At 48.5% G+C, this 17,863-nt stretch overlaps 1 protein-coding gene across 3 annotated transcripts in view; it reads right to left on the bottom strand.

Annotated features, from left to right (window-relative positions):
* LOC116514163 (transducin-like enhancer protein 1) overlaps positions 1-16,519 on the bottom strand; it is an 88,992-nt gene extending 72,473 nt beyond the window's left edge. The window contains exons 1-4 of one of the 3 annotated variants that reach the window (XM_032225670.1): positions 16,154-16,519; positions 11,529-11,636; positions 4,445-4,602; positions 685-748 (exon numbers count right to left, since the gene is read on the bottom strand). In XM_032225670.1, coding sequence (XP_032081561.1) covers positions 685-748; positions 4,445-4,602; positions 11,529-11,552 — 246 coding nt within the window. In that variant the 5' untranslated portion in view covers positions 11,553-11,636; positions 16,154-16,519. Of the gene's footprint in view, positions 1-684; positions 796-4,444; positions 4,603-11,528; positions 11,637-16,039; positions 16,123-16,153 lie in introns of those variants that run through there. The other 2 variants (XM_032225749.1, XM_032225830.1) reach the window with 2 other exon arrangements.
* Between the last annotated feature and the right edge of the window lie 1,344 nt (positions 16,520-17,863).

Raw genomic sequence — 17,863 nt, 5'->3', positions numbered from 1 at the left:
CAAACCTTCCCACTCGCTCCCCTGATGACAGTTTTCTGTTGTGGCCCAGCAGGAGAGGTTGGAGCTGCCACCAGACTCTGACAGCGAGGGGCCCTATGAATCGGTTCTGGAGGATGTGGAGGACCCTGGACAGGGTTCTGACTCCAAGCAGGGCGCAGAGAGGCTGGTTGGCCACCAGGAGGCGCCTGAGCCTTGGACCAGTGGGGAGGAGACAAGGGAGAATAGTCGAAGTAGTGAGTTGTTCCTGGATGCCCGGCACCAAAGAGCTAATAGGCGTCAGGAACAGTTGCGCAAGTACAGGAGGTAATTGCACTCAGCTGGTGGTCATTAGGCTCCTCTCCAGACTATAAAAAGACTGCTTGTGCACATGCCCCTCTTGCAGAAGTCAACGCAGGAACGAATGTCGGAGAACATTATGGTGAGCTTGGCAGGCTGGATTGCTGCCAAGGCTTATCTGTGCCGGTTTGCTGTCAAGGACCTGTCTGTCTGTTAATTAAATGCCGTAACTTATCTTTGGCTTGGAGTGTGTGTTGGTGTGGGACGAGGGGGGTCAGAATAGCTTTCTACTACAGTTCCCATCATCCTCAACTACAGGCCAATGAAGAGGCAAGAGGGAGGGCTCTAAAACTCCCTTTCCTGGCAAGCTCAGCCTGGCATTTAATCAGTACCATAAAAGCTGCTCACCATGACATAATGTCGCTGAATTTCTGTCTTCTCCGTGGCCAGTTTCTCGCACTCAAGCTTCAAGCTGTGAAGATAAAAGGAAGACCACAGATTGCACCGTCCTTCGAGCTCCTTCAAAGAAACAGAGGTGTCTGGATGAGCCTCTAAGCCAGATACATCCCCGCCTCCCAACCTTAGGGGTACCAGGAACCGGTTCCGTAGAGAGAGAATTTTCCCATGGACCGGAGGGGACGTGGTTTCGTGTGCTGCTTGCATCCCGCGGATGGGACTTCACTTGTTTGCATGGCCCGGGTTTTTTGGCGTGCCACCGCCTGGTTTTTGGGGACCCCTGTGTCAGGGTGTCAAGTAATAGATGCATAGCAAGCACAACTCCAAGGCAGCTAGATTTCTCAAAGAATAGCATTATTGGATATATAGAGTAGAGTAGAGTACAGTAGAGTAGAGTAGAGTAGAATTAGAACAGAACAAGAGGGTATGGTAGAGTAGGATAGAAAAAGAGGGTAGGATAGGGTAGAATACAACAGAACAGAACAAGAGGGTAGAGTAGAATAGAACAGAACAAGAGGTAGGGTAGGGTAGAGTAGAGTAGGATAAAATAGAGTAGAAGAGAAGAGAACAAGAGAGTAGGTAGGGTAGGGTAGGACAGAACAGAACAAGAAAGTAGAGTAGAGTAGAATAGAATACAACAGAAAAAGAGAGTAGGATAGGGTAGAATACAATAGAACAGAACAAGAAAGTAGAGTAAATTAGAGTAGAACAGAACAAGAGGGTAGGGTAGGGTAGGGTAGAGTAGAGTAGGATAGAATAGAATAGAACAGAAGAGGGTAGAATAGAATAGAATAGAATAGAACAGAACAAGAGGGTAGGGTAGAGTAGAGTAGAGTAGGATAGAATAGAGTAGAATAGAACAGAACAAGAGGGTAGGGTAGAGTAGAGTAGGATAGAATAGAGTAGAATAGAACAGAACAAGAGGGTAGAGTAGAGTAGAGTAGGATAGAATAGAGTAGAATAGAACAGAACAAGAGAGTAGAGTAGAACAGAACAAGAGGGTAAGGTTAGGGTAGAGTACAACAGAACAAGAGGGTAGGGTAGGGTAGAGTAGAATAGAACAGAACAAGAGGTAGAGTAGAGTAGAACAGAATTAGAACAGAACAAGAGCGTAGGGTAGGGTAGAGTAGAGTAGGATAGAATAGAATAGAACAGAAGAGGGTAGAGTAGAGTAGAACAGAACAAGAGTAGGGTAGAGTAGAGTACAATAGAACAGAACAAGAGGTAGAGTAGAATAGAATACAATAGAACAGAACAAGAGAGTAGGGTAGAGTAGAATAGAATTAGATAAGAACAAGAGGGTAGAGTAGAATAGAATATAACAGAACAAGAGGGTAGGGTGGAATACAGTAGGATAGAATAAAATAGAATAGAACAGAACAAGAGAGTAGAGTAGAACAGAACAACAGGGTAGGGTAGGGCAGGGCAGGGTAGGGTAGAGTAGAATAGAACAGAACAAGAGGGTAGGTTAGGGTAGAGTAGAACAGAACAAGAGGGTCAGGTAGGGTAGAGTAGAGTAGAGTAGAGTAGAATAGAACAGAACAAGAGGGTCGGGTCAGGTAGGGTAGAGTAGAATAGAGAATAAAGATAGGATAGGGTAGCATACAATAGAATTCAATAGATTACAATAGAATAACAGAGTTGGAAGGGACCTTGGAGGTCTTCTAGTCCAACCCCTGCTTAGGCAGAAGACCCTACACCACTTCAGACAAATAGCTATCCAACATCTTCTTAAAAACTTCCACTATTTCCCCAAAAAACTATTGGCGCAGATCTGATGAAAACCGACTCTGAAAGTTCCCGCGGTTTCCACCTAATTAAAAGTGAAAGTTTTCCCCTCAACCCCAAACAATCCGGTCACGTGGTCCAATCAAGGCGCTGGCTGGTTGCCTGGGGACATCACTCCTCCTTCCTCTGCCCAGGGGTGAGAATGTCCTTGGTTCCCAAGAGAAAGTATTTCATTTTGGCTACAAAACCCCAGTTATCTCTATTCCCCCCCCCCATACCTCGGCTCCAGTGTGGCAACAATAAAGCCCCAAGATGGCTTTGGTCAGGTCAGCTTCAGGGTTGACACCCTGCTCTAGGCGCTTGAGGGGGCCCGGTTCACACAAGCCCAGCCTAACCTTGTACCCCATTCCTGCTAAATTGTCTTTCCCTTTTAGAAAAAAAAAACTCAAAATAACGGTGCCGATCAAAGATACCGTTTTCCCAGGGAAGAAAACCTCGATGCGGTTCCCTGCATAAATCATGCAAATACAGATCCGCATTTGCATAATGTATTCTAGCCCCTGTCTAGTTTGCATAATCTATTCACAGCTTCAGCAAAGAGAGCCGCGTTCCCCAAAATTGCTTTGAAGCAAAAGGAATAGCGCTTCCGACTTATATACAGCTTCACGGTGCTTTGCAGCCCTCCCGAAGCGGTTTACAGAGTCAGCCTATCACCATCATCATTTAAAGACCCCATAATCCCTTGCGGGGTGGAGTCTGAGCAACTGAATGGAGCTAGCACAATGTTTAATGGCCAGATGCCCTTCCTGTCGCCAATGCGGAGTTTTGTCCAGCAGATATATTCCCTTTGCGCCCAGAGAGAGAAATATCTGCCTCTACCTAGGAGTGAACTCACAGCCTCCTGATTGTGAGACAAGAGCTCCACCAGTAAGCCACCACACCACTCCTTTACAGAGTTAGCATATTGCCCCAAACAATCTGGGTCCTCATTTTACCGACCACAGAAGGACGGAAGGCTGAATCAACCTTGAACCAGTGAGAATCGAACTGCTGGCAGTCGGCAGAGTTTGCCTGCAATACTGCATTCTAACCACTGTGCCACCACGGCCCTCATCCCATTTTAGCTACCCTCCTCGCACTGTCCGGTGTCCTCACGCACCATGCGCAGTCATGAGTCCTAGAAACTTGAACAGCTTAAAAACTCTCAATTTCATTCAGCTTAACCGGTTTGATATTTAGCATTGAAGCCTCTTGTAAGTGGCCCAGAGTCTCTCCAACGGTGAGATGGGTGGCACATACAATGAATAAATCAATGAATTAAATCAGGGCTCAGTGGCTGAGCTTGTTGATCAGAAAGCAGTTCGGCGGTTCGAATCCTTAGCGCCATGTAACGGAGTGAGCTCCCGTTACTTGACCCAGCTTCTGCCAACCTAGCAGTTCAAAAAGATGTAAAAAATGCAAGTAGAAAAATAGGAACCACCTTTGGTGGGAAGGGAACAGCATTCCATGCGCCTTCGGCATTGAGTCATGCCAGCTACATGACCACGGAGACGTCTTCGGACAGCGCTGGCTCTTTTCGAACGGCCGACTTTTCTGATCTACAAGCTGAGCGTCTTAGTCACTGAGCCACCGCGTCCCTTAGACCTTTTAAGAAAGGTCACAAAACGGGGAAAAACCTGCTTAGCAACAGTTTTGCTTAGCAACCGAAATTTAGGGTTCAATTGTGGTTGCTAAAATCAAAGACCACAGCCTCTTTGGATTGCAAAAGGCTCCTTACCCAGAGGGACCAAAACCATCCAAACGCTTCACGGTAGCTCCGAGGATTAAATTAGGAATTGAAAGGCTGGCTTCGGTGTGTACGCGCGCACACACACACACACACACACACACACACGGACAGGCACACACTCACCAGGATCAAAGGAAGAAGCCCCACCATCCAGCTCAATATCCCCTGGGAAAACGGCCGTCTGTTTTTTTTTACCTGTGGTACTGGTTCTGCAAAAACTGGAATTCTTCTTTGATCCGGTCCAAAATCTCCGGGTAAGTCAGTTTCAAAGACTGAGGGGTGGTGGATACGACGCTGGCGGCAGCCGTGGCGGCAACAGCCGTAGTGGCCATAGGCGGCGTCTGCAGGTGAGCCTGGGAGAGAGACGGCGAGAGACAGTGGCAAAATGACCCACGGCAGAGCAAGCATCATGCGCCGGCCCTCGTTTCCCCCCTCCCATTCCGTTGTCCCCTTTGGAAAGAGGCCTGCCTGCCCCCTCTTCCCCTCCCTCCCTCTTTCCCAAGGGTGATTCGCTTAATGACCACTGCAATAAAAGTGGCCATCCATTTGTCCGGTCGCACAATGATTGTTAAAGGAGCATCCTATGCAATTCTTCTGCAAATCGGCCCGTTGCGAACAATGGGGGTCACTTCATGACCTGGATTCACATAACCATGATGGAGAATTCTGGGAGTTGAAGTCCATGAGACTTAAAAGTTGCCATGGTTCGACGTCCCGAGATGAAAGAATTGCTTGGAGGAAAACTTTTTTAAATCTAGAAATGCTTTAACCCAGGGGGTCACTGTTGTGGCCCAGCAGGAGCCGTTGGAGCTGCCAATGGACTCCGATAGGGAGGACCCCTATGAGTCTGCTATGGAATATGTGGAGGACTCTGGGCAGGGTTCAGACTCAGAGCAGGGACCAGAGAGGCTGGTTGGCCACCAGGAGGCACCTGAGGCATGGAGCAGTGGGGAAGATCAAAGGGAGTTTGTCCCTGACGCCAGGCAACGGTGGGCAGAGAAATGGAGGCAACAGTTACGGAGACAGACTCATACGAGATAATCAAGCCCAGGTGGTTGTGGCTTGGCCCCTCCCAAGAGACTATATAAGAGGAGACTTTGGGAGGAGTCTTTTTGCAGGACACAACCGTTCATAATAATCTGGAGAACTCCTTGTCTGATCTGCCTTGTGTTCCTGTGTCTGTTGGAGTCTGGGTTACTGCCAACGTCTTGCCAGTGAGTCGTGTCTGGGCTTTCAGCCAACAGGATTATAATTGCTGTGAATAAAGAGTGGCAAACAGCTAAGCCTGTGTCTGCGTTCATTACCGGATGGAGTGGGGCCAGAACAGGTCACCAACCTTTCGGACCTCAGGGACCACTAAATTCATAATTTTAAATCTTGCGCACCACTAAAATGATCTGCCTAATGACTGGCTGGCTGGGTGTGGCTAGGTGGTCACGTGATTGGGTAGGTGTGGCCAACTTGATGTCACTCACATCAAGGGGCCCCTCACCAGCCTCTCCTCACATGCTCGCCCGGGCTCCTTAGGGCCCCAACAGGAAGCAGTTGCTGGAGCTATGTAGCCCCCACGAGAAAGAATTGTCAAAACAGCTCAGTTCAAATTGGATCTGATCGAGAAGGAGGCTCAGCAGAAGCATCTCACTGAGGACTAGGAGCGTGGGCTTTCCAAGCAGAGGGAAGACCTGGTGGGAGTGCAAGGCCAGGTATCGGCTCCTGGAGGCTCAGCCAGTTCCAGGCCATGATGCAGTCCCATCGGAACGAGGCCCTCTGGCTCTTTGCCACCAGCTGTGCTTCCTTCCAGTCTTCGGCCAAAGTCCCCCCCCCCAGGAGGCTGAAGCAGACCCCAAGTCGGAATTTCTCTGATCCACACCAAAATATCCCGAAGGGGGAGACTCTCTGCAGCAACACAAGCGTTCCCTGCACATATCCATCCCAGGGCCCGTAGTTTGACGAACCCCTGATTTAGTGCAATATAAAAAAATGTAAATAATTTGTCTGTGGACCACCAACATTTTCTCGAGGATCACCAGTGGTCCATGGATCACCAGTTGGTGACCGCTGCTTTAACCAACCCACACCAGAAAATTTGCTTTCAAGGCACATCACTCATCCCCACCGTTTGTGCATGAATGACTCTGCTTTCTGCTCCAGATGTCCTGGGCTAATTTTCAGCATTCAAAACGATGCAAAAGACATTTTTAATTTTGACGTTCCAATCAGCTCGGAGGTGATTTCCCACGAACCAAGCGCCACCAAATGAACTCTGCTTGGCTTTAAGGGATGAGTTCATCCCAGCCACTTAAACATTTGCCACTTCGGCAGTTCATAACAAAGAATTTCCAAGCATTGGAGTTCTCCCACTAGAAATCTTTACACCGCAAGGTATATAATACAGGTAGCCCTCGGCTTACGACCACAGTTGAGCCCAACATTTCTGTTGCTAAGTGAAACATTTGTTAAGTCCAAGGTTAACTCTTTCCGAGGTTTGTTAAAATGAGGAGCCAGATTGTTGGAAGGGGCAAGAGGCTCACTGTGTAAACCGGCTGTGAAAAGCACTGCGAAGCAGTAGATAAGTGCTATTGCTAAGTGAATTCTGCCCCATTTTATGACTTTTCCTGCCACAGTTGTTAAGTGAATCATTACAGTTGTTAAGTCAGTAACATGTTTGTTAAGTGAATCTGCTTGTCAAAAGGTCACAAAAGGTGATCACACGACCCCAGGACACAGGCAACCGCCATAAATATGAGTCGGTTGCCAAATGTCTGAATTTTGATCACGTGACCACGGGGGGTGCTGCGATGACCGTCAGTGCCGTTGTAATTTTGAACGGTCACTAAATGAATGGTTGTAAGTCAAGGACTATCCGCAATTGACATGCCAATTTATTTATTTATTTTGCCACAAGCTCGTTCTGTTTTTATTTCTATGCCCTCTGAAGCACTGTAGAAAAAAGAAATCTGCAATGGATTTAAAGCAAAGTTTATACCTACAAAGATATAAAGAACTGTGCAAGATAGGATCTTCCATGCGACTTTTTATGGAATTAAAAGTGGAACTTTGAAGAAGCTGGAGAACAACAACATTGATGGCTTTGAAGGCAGTGTTGGAGAAGACTCTTGAGAAGACTATTGTCCTAGTGGACAACCATTTAAATAGGAGCCAGCCATGTGCAGCAGCTGCCAAAAAAGCCAACACAATTCTAGGCTGCATCAACAGAGGGATAAGATCAAGATCACGTGAAGGGTTAATACCACTTTATAATGCCTTGGTAAGGCCACACTTGGAATACGGCATTCAGTTCTGGTCACCACGATGTAAAAAAGAGTGCAGAGAAGAGCAACAAAGAGGATTAGGGGACTGGAGGCTAAAACATATGAAGAACGGTTGCAGGAACTGGGTATGTCTAATGTTTAATGAAAAGAAGGACTAGGGGAGACATGATAGAGGTCTTCCAATATCTCAGGGGCTGCCACAAAGAAGAGATAATCAAGCTATTCTCCAAAGCACCTGAAGGCAGGACAAGAAGCAATGGGTAAAAACTAATCAAGGAGAGAAGCAACTTAGAACTAAGAAGAAATTTCCTGACAGTTAGAAACAATGAATCAGTGGAACAGAAGTTGCCTCCAGAAGCTGTGAATGCTCCAACACTGGAAGTTTTTAAGAAGATGTTGGATAACCATTTGTCTAAAGTGATGTAGGGTTTCCTGCCTAAGCAGGGGGTTGGACTAGAAGACCTCTGAGGTCCCTTCCAACTGTTATTCTATTCTTCTATTCTATGGACAGTCAAGAAAGCACAGAACAATTCTATGTGGCAGCAGCACTGAACAGGCTCCTATTTACGTTTTCAGCCATATGAAGTGACCACTCTGCTCTCTGGCCAAGGCTCTGATGTTGGGAAAGGTGGAAGGGAAAAAAGAAGAAGGAGGAGGAGGAGGAGGGCCACCAGTACAAGGAAAGTGAAAATGGAGGCACCATCGGAGGAGCCGAAAGAACCAGGCTGGAGGGAGATTTCCATGGACAGAATCCATCTATCTGGTCACTAAGAGCCGACAGTGATTTGTTAGTATGCAGTTAATTGGTCAATCGATGCAAAAGCTCAACTCCCTGCAGAAGGTTTTGATCCTGGGAAAGAGGGAAGGAAAAAGAAGAAGGGGAGGAGGGTCAGAATCAAGGGGAATGGACTTGATTTACAGGGGCAAGGTGGGCAGGTGTGGAAGATCTGAAGGACCAGATATGGAGATCTTCATGGAGTTTATGTGTCTATGTCAGTGATGGCGAACCTTTTGATCACCGCGGGGTGAAGGCGCGCCTCCACCCCCCCCCCCCATAATGTAATACTCATGGTTCGCCCATGAGGCCAATGTTGAGAAAAGACAGGACACAACCTTTCTCGGGATGGAGCGACCCAGATTGGGGGTCTGAGAGCCCCTTTTATTGAGATAGGACAAAGGCAGGAGGAGCAATAGCATGTGAGTAAAAACAGCCTGTAAAAGTACAATTTCTAATCTACTGCTCAGTCTATATATGGTCAAATCCTGGGCGTCATTGGTAGGGCACATCTCAGAATGTTATGTTATGAACTATCAGGATGTTATGGAGTTTTAGGAGTTTGTTTTCTCCTGTGTGGTTCAGCGTGGCTCTGCATGCCCTGGTATGAACTGGGCCATGGGTGACACACACCTACACAAGGAACTATATTACAACACTGCCTCCTTGCAGCCTCCTGGGAGCAGAAACGAGCCACGGGAGGGGGGGGATGCCATACACACCCCCATAACCCATTTTTGGTCACCGCGGGGTGAAGGCGTGCCTCCACCCCCCATAAGGTAATACTCGTGCAATACTGCCTCCCTGCAGCCTCCTGGGAGCAGAAACGAGCCACCGGGGGGGATGCCATACACACCCCCATGATCCGTTTTGGATCTCCTGGAACAAAAAACAGGCCGTGGGGGGGGGGGGACCGCACCTCCCCACTCCCTGCACATACACGACTACCCTCTGCGCCCCATTTTGGGTCTAGTAAGCATCTCTGCAGCCTCCCGGGACCAAAAACAGGCCGCACTCCTCCCATCACCCGCGCATGCGTGCGCATCCCCGCAGCCCTCCTGCGCATGTCTCCCGAAGGCGCCCCACACATTCCACACACATACACGGCAGAGACCCAAAAATCAGCTGGCCAGCAGGAGGCGCACACATGCACAGTGGAGCCGAGAGCTGAGAGTCAACCCTAGCTCAATGCACATAATCAATCAATGAATCATCAATCAATCAAAGCAAACTGCAGGTAGTCCTCGACTTACAACCGCGACCGAGCCCAACATTTCGGTCGCTAAGCGAAACATTTGTTACGTGAATTTTGCCCCATTTCACGACCTTTCTTGCCACTGTTGTTAAGTGAATCACTGCGGGCGTTCAATCAGCAACCTCGTGGTAAAGTGGATCTGGCTTCCCCATTGACTTTGCTCATCATCAGGCGGTCGCAAAAAGGGATCGCGTGACCCCGGGACGCCGCAACCGTCGTAAAGTATGAGTCGGTTGCCAAGTGCCTGAATTTTGATCATGTGACCATGGGGTTGCTATCATGGTCGTAAGTGTGACCAACAGTCATAAGTCACTCTGCTCAGAGCCATTGTAACTTTGAAATAAATGAACTGTTGTAAATCGAGGACTACATGTATTTCAGAAGGTTGAGTCTTCATGAAAGGCTTATTTTTCCTGTCTAAATAAAGTCATCAGTTAAATTCTCATTCTGCCCACCCCCTCCCCCAATTAAAAACACAGCCTGAGCTTTGGGCCAATCACCAGGAGATGGTGAGTTCTACTCCCACCTTCGTTCTGAAAATTGGCTGAGTGACTTTAGGTCAATCACCAGGAGATGGAGAGTTCTAGTTCTACCCTAGCTCTGAAAGCCAGCTGGTTGACTTTGGGCCAATCACCAGGAGATGGTGAGTTCTAGTCCCACCTTAGCCCTGAAAGCCAGCTGGGTGACTTTGGGCCAATCACCAGGAGATGGAGAGTTCTAGTTCTACCCTAGCTCTGAAAGCCAGCTGGGTGACTTTGGGCCAATCACCAGGAGATGGTGAGTTCTAGTCCCACCTTTGCCCTGAAAGCCAGCTGGGTGACTTTGAGCCAATCACCAGGAGATGGAGAGTTCTAGTTCTACCCTAGCTCTGAAAGCCAGCTGGGTGACTTTGGGCCAATCACCAGGAGATGGTGAGTTCTAGTCCCACCTTTGCCCTGAAAGCCAGCTGGATGACTTTGGGCCAATCACCAGGAGATGGTGAATTCTAGTCCCACCTTAGCCCTGAAAGCCAGCTGGGTGACTTTGGGCCAATCACCAGGAGATGGTGAGTTCTAGTCCCACCTTTGCCCTGAAAGCCAGCTGGATGACTTTGGGCCAATCACCAGGAGATGGTGAATTCTAGTCCCACCTTAGCCCTGAAAGCCAGCTGGGTGACTTTGGACCAATCACCAGGAGATGGTGAGTTCTAGTCCCACCTTTGCCCTGAAAGCCAGCTGGATGACTTTGGGCCAATCACCAGGAGATGGTGAGTTCTAGTCCCACCTTAGCCTGAAAGCCAGCTGGGTGACTTTGGGCCAATCACCAGGAGATGATGAATTCTAGTCCCACCTTAGCCCTGAAAGCCAGCTGGGTGACTTTGGGCCAATCACCAGGAAATGGTGAATTCTAGTCCCACCTTAGCCCTGAAAGCCAGATGGGTGACTTTAAGCCAATCACCAGGAAATGGTGAATTCTAGTTCTACCCTAGCTCTGAAAGCCAGCTGGGTGACTTTGGGCCAATCACCAGGAGATGGTGAGTTCTAGTCCCACCTTAGCCCTGAAAGCAGTTGGGTCTGTCCCACCTATTGTTGCTGAGGAAAACCGGGGGGGGGGGGGGAAGGAGAGAGAGAGATAGAGAGATAGAGATATATAGAGAGAGATAGATAGATAGATAGAGAGAGAGAGATAGAGAGAGAGAGAGAGAGAGAGAGAGAGAGAGAGAGAGGAGAGAAAGAGTATTGGGGATGTTGGCTGGCTGGAGTTATTTATTAAAACAAAAAAGTAATAAAGGAGGGACCTGAATTAAATAAACTTTTTTTTTTAAAGATCCCAACCGTCTGAAACACATCATTGAAGCACTGACATTTGGATAAGGAGTTAAATCAACCTAAAATAAAGTATATTTTTAATTTTTCCGGATGGAGTTGGAAACCTAAAGATTGGAGGTGGAAGGGAAATAATAATAATTAAAAAAACAACAACTCAGAGATAACTTACCGGGGGCCGATTCTGGGAGAACATCCTTGTAAATCAACCATAGGTTTGTGATTTTAGGTAAGGCCACTACGTCTCCGGTTTGGGGAAAACCCACGTTCTGGGGTTAACCTAGGGAGAATAAGACATTAGATGGTTAAATTGGAAGCATGCGTTATCTTGACCTGGTCCAAGGTCAGAAATTATGAGCATCTCAGCCATGTTAAGATGGCCGAACTACAATTCCCAGAATCCCCACAGCCACCATGCCGTCTGAGGCAATTCTGTTCGTTGAAGTCCACCCGTCTTCAAACCTGCCAAGGTTGTGAAACTCTGAATTTTAAGCACCTTTTAAGTACAAAGCTATAAGCAAAAAGCAGTCTAGAAATGGCGGACCGGATTTTCAAAATGAGCTGCGAATGTTATTCCAGCAGTCATAAAATGCGCCGTGATTGGGACCGAACAGGGTTGCCTATCGGCATCATCCATTTATTTTACACCTAATTTATTTTACACCACATCGTCGAAGCGAACGGGGACAGATGAATAAGAAATAAAAGAAACCCAGAAGTCACGTATTGGGGATGAGCGTCATCCTTCTGTTTGTGAGGGAAAACAAGAGCTTCATGAGGACTAGCGCCCCAGAAAGCCTGCCACACGTTTCTCTTCTCCTTTCCAAAGTATGGGGGGGGGGGTCATCGCCTCTTGTAGGAAGCCCTTCTACACCATTTGATTCTGGTTTATCCATTGTATTCTCTTCTTTGCAATCATGGCTTAAATCCTGATTTAGGATAGCAATAAGGAACCCATCGTGGGGGAAAATTGGGGTTTAAATCACTAAAATGCTCTATTTTTTAAAAGCAATAAAACAACCAAAAGCAATAAGATCCACAAGCCACAAAATATTACAAGACCCCCCCTTCTTCAGCAACCTAAATTGTGTCCACTGAGGCCTGTAGCAATTACAGGTAGTCCTCGACTTACAACCATCCATTTAGTGACTGAACAGGGGGAGCTGAATAAAATGATTTATGGCCAGTCCTCGCACTTACGACCACTGCAGCATTTCCCCCCCAATCACAGGATCAAAATTTGGGAGCTTCGCAACCGGCTTGCATTTATGACGACGCGATCGCCATTTAGATGACCTTGCCGTCCGACTTCCGACAAGCAAAGTCAATGGGGAGGGAAGCCGGATTCGCTTAACGACCACCCGATTCACGTAACAACCAATTCACTTAACAACCAAGGCAAAAAACAACAACCAGGTTGTGAAATCGAGCGTGAACTCATTTAAACAACCTCCTTGCTTAGCAACGGAAATTCTGGTCCCAACTGCGGTCGTAAGTCGAGGACTACCTCCAAAGATAGGGCTGGAAAGCCACCCTGCTAGATTTTTTTTAATTTTTTTTTGCCCTAACCGGATAAAAACCCAAAACACATCATCGGTTTGAGAGATGCTGACCGCTCCAAGGCCCTTCGCAGACCGGAAGGATATTGGCTGTCTGCTGAAAAGGAAATTACAGGGCGAACAAGGCCTCCTCTGGGCATGTCAAGGGCGTGTAATTTTTTTTTCTTCCTCCTCCCGCTTCCAATTCCCAAGGCTGCAGACTTCAGGAAGCATAAATTTCCTTTTTAACACATGTGTGACTGGGGAGGGGTTGGGGGGGAGAGGAGGAGCCACAACTCACCCCCCCCTTTTCCTTTTTAATTTCTCCAGGGTCCAGGAAGAAAGAGACCTCCCACCTTCCCGACCCCACGCGGCTCTTTTCCATTTAATTCTTTTTTTTTTGTTTTATGTCACACGCCATTCCCTCTTTTCAGCTGTCCTTACACGCGCCCCTCGATTAATTTTAACGTCTCCCCCCCCCACAAGTTACTGCCTGCTTCGCAGGTAAGGATATAAAAATCTCCCAGCTGCAGCTTCTTCCTCACTACACACACACACACACACACACACACCCTTCCCCAATTCCTCCTATCAAAGCCAGCTTTTATCAGGAAGGATGTGCAAAAACTGAAAATCAGCCCCAGGGGAAGGGAAGGTGTGTGTGTGTGTGTGTGTGTGTGTGTGTGTAAGGACGCTCAAACTGGGATTGCCAGCAGGGTTTTCCTTAAAAAAATCAACAACAACAACCAGACAACAACGACAAAAACACCCCCACAATAAACCAGTTTTAAACTCAAATTATTTTCACCGATTTATTAACTACGTGCAGGAACGGGGGGCGATCCTCGACATACGACCACCACCTGAAACTGGAACTTTGATGCAGTCAGAAAGCGAGATGTCGCCTGCAGATAAAGCAGACAGGCCGTCCTCTCTACCTACGACCACAATCGACCCCCGAAATGTATGTTGCTACATTTCAGCGAGTTCGGCTCTGTTTTACGCCTTTTCTCGCTGCCTTCGTTAAGTGAATCACTGCCGTCGTTAAAGGGTTGTTCCGTGGATCTGGTTTCCCCATCGACTTTGCTTGTTGGAAGGTCGCCAAGGTGACCCCAGGACACAGCAACCGTCATAAATACGAGGTCGAGGGTCTGAATTTTGATCAGGTGGCCATGGGGATGCTACAACGGTCGTTAAGTGTGAAAACTGGTCCTAAGTCTTTTTTTTTTTCAGTGCCATTGTAACTAAACAAACTGTTGTAAGTTGAGGAGTAGCTGTCCTTCAAATGGGAAAAAACTCGTATCTTAATGAATTTTTGAAATAAAAAAGCTGGAATCCCAAATTGGGATTGGGGGGGGAAAAAAACAGATGGGCATATAAAAAATCAGCCCTGGTCATAATCTTGTCTACAACTTAGAAATTTGAGACTAAAATAAGGAGGCGCATGGACAGATTGGGGAAAAGAAGTGAAAGGGTGGGAGATAGACTGCTTCTGCATCTGGAGTCTCCATCTCCCAGGCCAAAAGTTCCAACAAATGGAAACTTCACATCTTACTCTCCCCCAATTTAGAGGAAAGAGGTACAATTATTGAAAAGGAAGCATTTGCACAACTCATAAAGCATCTGAAAACAAAGTGGGCTTCAGACAGTCTGCCTTTAATGATGATTTAGTCTTCTCTTGTCTGCTGGGCAAATCCCGCCTAACAAAATCAATGCATTCGCTAAGCACACAAACAGACTAAAAGTTCATTTCTCTAAGCAAGCTAAACGTCCTCGACTTACAAACAGCTCGTTTAGCGACCATTCAAAGTGACAACGGCGTTGCAACAAACCAAATGTACGGCTGTTTTTCACACTTACGACCATTGCAACATCCCCGTGGTCACATGCCTCCAAAAACCCAGATGTTTGGCAACAAACTGACTCATACTTACGATGGTTGCAGTGTCCCGGAACCGTGTGATCTTTTGCAAAGCTTCTTAGAAGCAAAGTTCACTGGGGAAGCCCGATTCACTTAACAACCGTCTTACCAACTTAACAATGGCAGCAGCGACTCACTTAACAACACGAGCGGCGAGAAAAATCGAATTCACTTCACCAACGTTTGTTTCACTTGGCAACAGAAATTTGGGGGCTTAATTGTAGGTCCAGAATTACCTGTATTGTCTGAATACGCTCCCCCACCCTCAACCTCCAATCTAACCACGTTGTGGGCCACCAGATGTTAGCTTCCAGAAAATGCGTGTAGCCCGCCTATTAAGATTTGATCTTACCCAGTGGGGTCTTTGGTGGGGTAATTAACAATACAAGCTTGTTTTTTCCAAAGTTCTTGCAAACTGGTATACAACATCGAACAAAACCCTCTCTACGGATCTTGACTAAAGGATCTTAAAACCTGCACCACCACCCTGTCCCAACAACCACCCACCCACCCACCCACCCAACCTATCCATCCAATCCTTATGGGTGGGAAGCTAGAACTGGCTCTCTTTTTTCAGGAACCAGGAAAAAGCACTGGGCACATGTTCAGGGTGGTCTATTATCCCTTGTGCCACGAGGAGTGGGGGGGGGGGAGGAAATAAAAATTTAAATAAAAATATAGGCACTGGGCTGAGATTTCAAGGACTTAAGAGAGAGATGCTGCCACCCCTGGAGCTGGCAACCAGCCCTCTCTTGCTTGCTTCCCAGGGAAACCCAGCTTAACGGGAGGGGGAAAAACCCAGGAGCAAAGTAACATTAATCACAGTTTAATTCGTGGGTATTTGGAGAGGAAGGGGAGCTGCACGAGATAAAACAAGGGGGATGGGGAGGGGGGGTTTCTAACCCCAGATGCCTCTTTGTATTAAAGAAAGAAATAACAGGAACAGCACTCCCCACCACACACACACACACACACACACACCAAGCACCCCAATTAACCATCGCCCCCTATTTTCCCACGAATAAGGAACTCGCGCCTTATCCGATTTAGGAAGCCCCCCCACTTGCCCTTCTTTAAAAAAAAAGACAAGTCCCGGATACAAAATCGCCCCCCCCCCAAATGATTTCTCCCAGCCTAACAATAGTCCAGCAGCAGGTACGACCGAGTAGATCCCCCCAGCAGGAAAGAGATCCACCCTTCCCTTTCCTAAACCCCACCGCCTACCGTTGGAAAGCGCTGCACCCACCCAGCCCCTTTGGGGAGACGGACCCGAAGGAGACAGGGGAGATCTACCTCCACCGCGCGAGAGCGGGCGTGGGGGGGGGGAGAAACACTCACCCGGGGGCGCAGGATTCGCCCGCGCCTCCTCCTTTGCGGGGGGGGGGGGAAAGGGAGAGCGTGGGCGGGGTGGCTCCGGGTCAGGGCTGCCCTGTCGGGGTGTTTGCAAGAGGGAGAAAGAAAAAAAAAGAGAGAGAAAGAGAAAGAGAGAGAGAAGCCCCCCTCTTTTCAACGCCCCTTCTTCCTTTCCTCGCTTTCTCTCTCTCTCTTTCTCTCTCTCTTTTACGCCCCCCCGCGGCAGCTTTGCGGGGGAGAAGCGATCAATGGAACGCCCGCCAGCTCCACGTGGGGTCTGCCGCTTTCTCTTTCGCCACAGTCGAACGCGCCGCAGCCAATCAGAGCGCCGGGAAGGGAGGGGGGGAGGGAGAGGGGCGGGGGGAGGAGGAGAAGGAAGGGAAGGGAAGGGAAGAAATAAATAAGGCGCTCGCGGCCCACGTGGGGGGGAGGAGGAGGGGGGGAAAAGAAGGGGGGGGAAGCCACAAAACCCCAGGACGCGCCTGATTGGTCCGGCGCGGCTTCCCGTAGCAAATGTGTCAATCTGGATAGAACGCGAAGTAGCCGAGAGGGGAGGAGGAGGGGGGGGGGAGAGAGAGAAGGGAAGCGCTCGCTCTCTCTCTCTCTTTCGCCTCCCCCCGTTTCTTTCTCTCTCTCTCTCTCTCTCTCTCTTTTTTAAGCTTAACCCTTGAAGTGCCGGCGGGGATGAAAATTGGTTTAACCCTTGAAAAGGGGGAAGGAGTGGAGAAAGGGGTTAAGGGTGGAAAAGCTGAGAGGGGGGGGAGGGAAAAGGGTTGCAAGGGGGGGGGAGAGAAGATTTGTTTTAACCCTTTTAAGATGAGGAGGGAAAGGAAGAAAGGGGGGGCAGAGGAAGAAAGGGGAGACGGAAGGAGAAAGGGAGGGCCGAGGGAAAAGGGGGGAGAGGGGCTGCAGGGGGGGCACAGAGTGTGAAAAGAGAGCAGGGGAAGGGGGGACAGAGGGAAAAATGGGGACATTGAGGGACAGGGAAAACGGGGGGGGGCAGAAGGTAAAAAGAGGACAAGGGAAGAAGGAGGGCAGGGAAAAAGGCAGATGGGGAAAGGGGGACGGGAAAGACGAAAGGGGGGGACAGATGGAAAAAGGGGGACAAAGGGTGAAAAGGGGGACAGGGAAAAGTGGGGACAGGGTGAAAAGGGGGACAAAGAGAAAATGGGGACAGACGGAAAAGGGGGAAAGAGGAGAAAGGGGGGATAAAGAGAAAAGGAGGATAGCGAAAGGGGGGACAGAGGGGGAAAAGGGGGGAAGAGAAAAAGGGGGACAAAGAAAAAGTGGGGACAGGGAAAAGGGGGACAAAGAAAAGGAGGACAGGGGAAAGTAGGGATAGAGGGGAAAAAGGGGAACAAATAGAAAGTGGGGACAGAGGGAAAAGGGGGATAAAGAGAAAAGGGGGATGGGGAAAAGGGACAGTGTGAAAAGGGGGAAAGGGAAAAAAGGGGAACAGAGAGAAAAGGGTGACAGATAAAAGGGGGACAGAGGGAAAGTGGGGACAGAGGGAAAAGGGGGAAAGAGGAGAAAGGGGGATAAAGAGAAAAGGAGGATAGGGAAAGGGGGGACAGAGGGTGAAAAGGGGGACAGAGAAAAAGAGGGACAAAGAGAAAGTGAGGGCAGGGAAAAGGGGGTGAAAGAAAAGGGGAACAGAGGAAAGTGGGGACAGGAAAAAAGGGAACAAAGAGAAAG

The sequence above is a fragment of the Thamnophis elegans genome, chromosome 1 (genome assembly GCF_009769535.1).
Source record: "Thamnophis elegans isolate rThaEle1 chromosome 1, rThaEle1.pri, whole genome shotgun sequence".
Lineage (NCBI taxonomy): Eukaryota > Metazoa > Chordata > Lepidosauria > Squamata > Colubridae > Thamnophis > Thamnophis elegans.
The sequence above is the reverse complement of the archived record's forward strand: the minus strand, read 5'-3'. Positions and strand labels throughout refer to the sequence as shown.